This window comes from Mizuhopecten yessoensis, unplaced genomic scaffold (assembly GCF_002113885.1).
Source record: "Mizuhopecten yessoensis strain PY_sf001 unplaced genomic scaffold, ASM211388v2 scaffold7055, whole genome shotgun sequence".
Classification (NCBI taxonomy): domain Eukaryota; kingdom Metazoa; phylum Mollusca; class Bivalvia; order Pectinida; family Pectinidae; genus Mizuhopecten; species Mizuhopecten yessoensis.
The window spans coordinates 306985-311781 of record NW_018406858.1 but is presented as its reverse complement, the minus strand read 5'-3'; the positions used below and the strand labels follow the sequence as shown (position 1 = coordinate 311781).

The window sequence follows — 4797 nt, the reverse complement described above, 5'->3', positions numbered from 1 at the left end:
GCATTGACGGTGTATACCGTGTGCTTGTTTACCATACTTTGCATTGACGGTGTATACCGTGTGCTTGTTTACCATACTTAGCATTGACGGTGTATACCGTGTGCTTGTTTACCATACTTTGCATTGACGGTGTATAACGTGTGCTTGTTTACCATACTTTGCATTGACGGTGTACTGTGTGTTGTGTCCACAGACAACCTGCTGCAGAAGGAGTTGACAGTAATTGACCGTTTCCATTCCCACCTGGAGGCTCTCTGGTGGATACACAATCTAACGGACCAGGTATGACCCAGAGTAGGCCAAAATTGGTTCTACTGATACAACAGTCATGTGGAATATAGCCAAAAAGGGAAAAGGGATAATGAGATGCATGCAGATGAGGGGAGACTCAGGTACAGCCTACAAACAGGGATTGAATATAATAGCCTAGCACAGGGAATGATGGATAAACACACAGATACAGCCTAGTGCAGGGGATGATGGGATACATACACAGATATAGCCTAGGGCAGGGGATGATGGGATACATACACAGATATAGCCTAGTGCAGGGGAGGATCGATAAACACACAGATACAGCCTAGGGCAGGGGATGATGGGATACATACACAGATATAGCCTAGTGCAGGGGATGATGGATAAACACACAGATACAGCCTAGGGCAGGGGATGATGGGATACATACACAGATATAGCCTAGTGCAGGGGATGATGGGATACATACACAGATATAGCCTAGTGCAGGGGATGATGGGATACATACACAGATACAGCCTAGTGCAGGGGATGATGGGATACATACACAGATACAGCCTAGTGCAGGGGATGATGGGATACATACACAGATACAGCCTAGTGCAGGGGATGATGGGATACATACACAGATACAGCCTAGTGCAGGGGATGATGGGATACATACACAGATACAGCCTAGTGCAGGGGATGATGGGATACATACACAGATACAGCCTAGTGCAGGGGATGATGGGATACATACACAGATACAGCCTAGTGCAGGGGATGATGGGATACATACACAGATACAGCCTAGTGCAGGGGATGATGGGATACATACACAGATACAGCCTAGTGCAGGGGATGATGGGATACATACACAGATACAGCCTAGTGCAGGGGATGATGGGATACATACACAGATACAGCCTAGTGCAGGGGATGATGGGATACATACACAGATACAGCCTAGTGCAGGGGATGATGGGATACATACACAGATACAGCCTAGTGCAGGGGATGATGGGATACATACACAGATACAGCTTAGTGCAGGGGATGATGGGATACATACACAGATACAGCCTAGTGCAGGGGATGATGGGATACATACACAGATACAGCCTAGTGCAGGGGATGATGGGATACATACACAGATACAGCCTAGTGCAGGGGATGATGGGATACATACACAGATACAGCCTAGTGCAGGGGATGATGGGATACATACACAGATACAGCCTAGTGCAGGGGATGATGGGATACATACACAGATACAGCCTAGTGCAGGGGATGATGGGATACATACACAGATACAGCCTAGTGCAGGGGATGATGGGATACATACACAGATATAGCCTAGGGCAGGGGATGATGGGATACATACACAGATATAGCCTAGTGCAGGGGATGATGGATAAACACACAGATATAGCCTAGGGCAGGGGATGATGGGATACATACACAGATATAGACTAGTGCAGGGGATGATAGGATACATACACAGATATAGCCTAGGGCAGGGGATGATGGGATACATACACAGATATAGCCTAGTGCAGGGGATGATAGGAGGATGATGGGATACATACACAGATATAGCCTAGGGCAGGGGATGATTGGATACACACCAAGACGTGGAGCGGGGGGTAAGTTATAATATAGGATGGAGAATGATGGGTAACATAGGACAGAGAATGATGGGATATATATATACAAGGAGGGGAGACTACCAGGTTTAGCCTGAGCTAGAAATTATTGGATATATACACAGTAAATAGTGGTTACACCAAAGAAATCTCTTTCATTACACGAGATAAAGTGACTGTGTTACTTGTGTCTTCCAGTTGACATTCAGTTACTCGGACAACAACATTGTACACATTGATGGGTTTTCCAAGGACCAGGATCCCACCAGGTAAGTTACTGTCGAGTAAAGAGAGGTACAATTGTATTTGTTTTATCAAGTCTTTATATAAGTAAGGGCCCGCATCAAGTTGTTACATAGAAACAGGTGAGATACCCACCCTGTAACCTGGGCCTGTTGTTTATAGAAACAGGTGAGATACCCACCCTGTAACCTGGGCCTATTGTTTATTTTTGAATTACTTTATGGCAATTTTTATCATAGAGTGTGCAAGCTTTTATGTTGGAAACAAGCATCAAAAGTTTGTACATGTGTCTTTGTTGATCAGTTTTAGATTTATCAGCTGTATTGAGACATGAGTAATGGGAGGTAACTCTCATGGAATATTTTGCTCACTTACACCATTGGATTGTGTGTTACAGGTTGTACTCCCTCCATTGCATGCTGTTCCCAGCCTCAGATATATGTGATACTCTCAGGAAAGGACTCCCCATAGCATAGGATACACCCTACACAATAGGAAAGGCCAGGGTGCATAATCCAGCAGGACATCCTACCCAGCTGTAATAGGACTGACCTGGTATCATTTCTACAGGACATCCTACACAGCTTGAATAGTACAGGTTCAGTACTATTTCTACAGGACATCCTACCCAGCTGTAATAGGACTGACCTGGTATCATTTCTACAGGACATCCTACCCAGCTGTAATAGGACTGACCTGGTATCATTTCTACAGGACATCCTACCCAGCTGTAATAGGACTGACCTGGTATCATTTCTACAGGACATCCTACCCAGCTGTAATAGGACTGACCTGGTATCATTTCTACAGGACATCCTACCCAGCTGTAATAGGACTGACCTGGTATCATTTCTACAGGACATCCTACCCAGCTGTAATAGGACTGACCTGGTATCATTTCTACAGGACATCCTACCCAGCTGTAATAGGACTGACCTGGTATCATTTCTACAGGACATCCTACCCAGCTGTAATAGGACTGACCTGGTATCATTTCTACAGGACATCCTACCCAGCTGTAATAGGACTGACCTGGTATCATTTCTACAGGACATCCTACACAGCTGGAATAGTACAGGTTCAGTACTATTTCTACAGGATATCCTACACAGCTAGAATAGGACAGGTCCAGTACCAGGACATCCTGGGAAAGGCTGGGGTGTAAATGGCAGTGAGAAAAAAGCTTTATGTGATACTAGAACAATTTGACTCATGTACATACTATTGTAATCATTTTTATTTTGTCTTCCTTTTATTTTGTAAGATGTGAATTAATTAAAGTCGTATTGAATATTGCAGATGTGAATATTTCTCATCCAAATTGAGACATTTAGATTCCTACAATACAAGTAATACCTTTCTGATTTGTTCATCAAAGATGTGTTCTGTTTCCTGCTAATGAAGGCTGGTAGTTTAGACTCTCAGGATGATTTTTATTGTGCCTGTGTTCAATGTTGCTGTACAACTGTGTACCTAATAACTTCCACCCTTTCTGTATACAACATTTTACATGATAGCATTGAGTTATAATATCACACTCTTCACCCTCTATTTTACAGTGTTATATCTACCATTTCAATCAAGTCCTGAAAAGAAGCAAGTAATTCTATGTAAAATTAACGAATGAAAAAATAAGCAATTCTGAAAACGTGAGCATTTGACTCATGACCGGCAGATATATGAAACACTACAGAAGAGTAACCAATGATATACATCTATTTTTTATGAAACTGTTAACATTTCTTCTGAACCATGTTGGATAAGCACAAGGAGTGTGTTGATCCTGCTATTTTGATATTCCATGTAACATTTGATAACCTGTTTTTATATATTGTTTACCATGACTAGCAATGATGACCTACTGATGCCACAGTTGTAGGATCACTGTCATTGTTTGGCTTTGTTCTGTTTTCAATAACTCCAGATGTGATTGGGACCACTTTATTACAGTATTTTGTAAATTTTTACGGGCCGGGTATTTCATTCATGCGTTTAGTTAATGTCCTCAACAATGGGAAAAGCCTGCTATGAAGCCAAAAACCTATCCCTGTCTCTTCATTTTGCATTTATATATTTGACGTAAGAATACATGTTGTGCATATCACTGACAATTTGATCTCTTCCTTTGGAAGTACATGTAAGCTAAAGATAAGTATGGTTTGTACTCTGCACTATTGTTTTTCAACCTTTCATATTTTAACTATTTCTTCTGTGTTCTTTCATTAAGAAATCCACTTATTCTTTATCTAGTTTGCTCAATTTAGGTTAATTAATTAAAACATTGTTTTTGTTTTATTGATGTTCTAATAACCAAAAAGCATATATTCCACTGTGAGTAATATAGAATTATTCAGTCATTTTCTTGAAGCCAATGTGTTCTGAAATGTGATTCACTGGGTTCTTAATGTGATTCACTGGGTTCTTAAATGTGATTCACTGGGTTCTTAAGTGTGATTCACTGGGTTCTGAAATGTGATTCACTGGGTTTTTAAATATGACTCACTCGGTTTTTAAATGTGATTCACTGGGTTCTTAAATATGATTCACTGGGGTCTGAGATGTGATTCACTGGGTTCTGAGATGTGATTCACTGGGTTTTTAGGTCACTTGAGCTTTAGTGACCTATTGCTATCCGTTTTCGTCCGTCATCGTCTGTCGTCCGTCGTCCGTC

General features: G+C 41.6%; 1 protein-coding gene across 1 annotated transcript in view; it reads left to right on the top strand.

Moving 5' to 3' along the window:
* LOC110453003 (fringe glycosyltransferase-like) overlaps positions 1–4797 on the top strand; it is a 29850-nt gene extending 25053 nt beyond the window's left edge. Inside the window, exons 8-10 of the mRNA XM_021501793.1 lie at positions 194–282; positions 2082–2152; positions 2524–4797. Of these exons, the coding sequence (XP_021357468.1) occupies positions 194–282; positions 2082–2152; positions 2524–2602 (239 nt within the window). The 3' untranslated portion in view covers positions 2603–4797. The remainder of the gene's footprint in view (positions 1–193; positions 283–2081; positions 2153–2523) is intronic.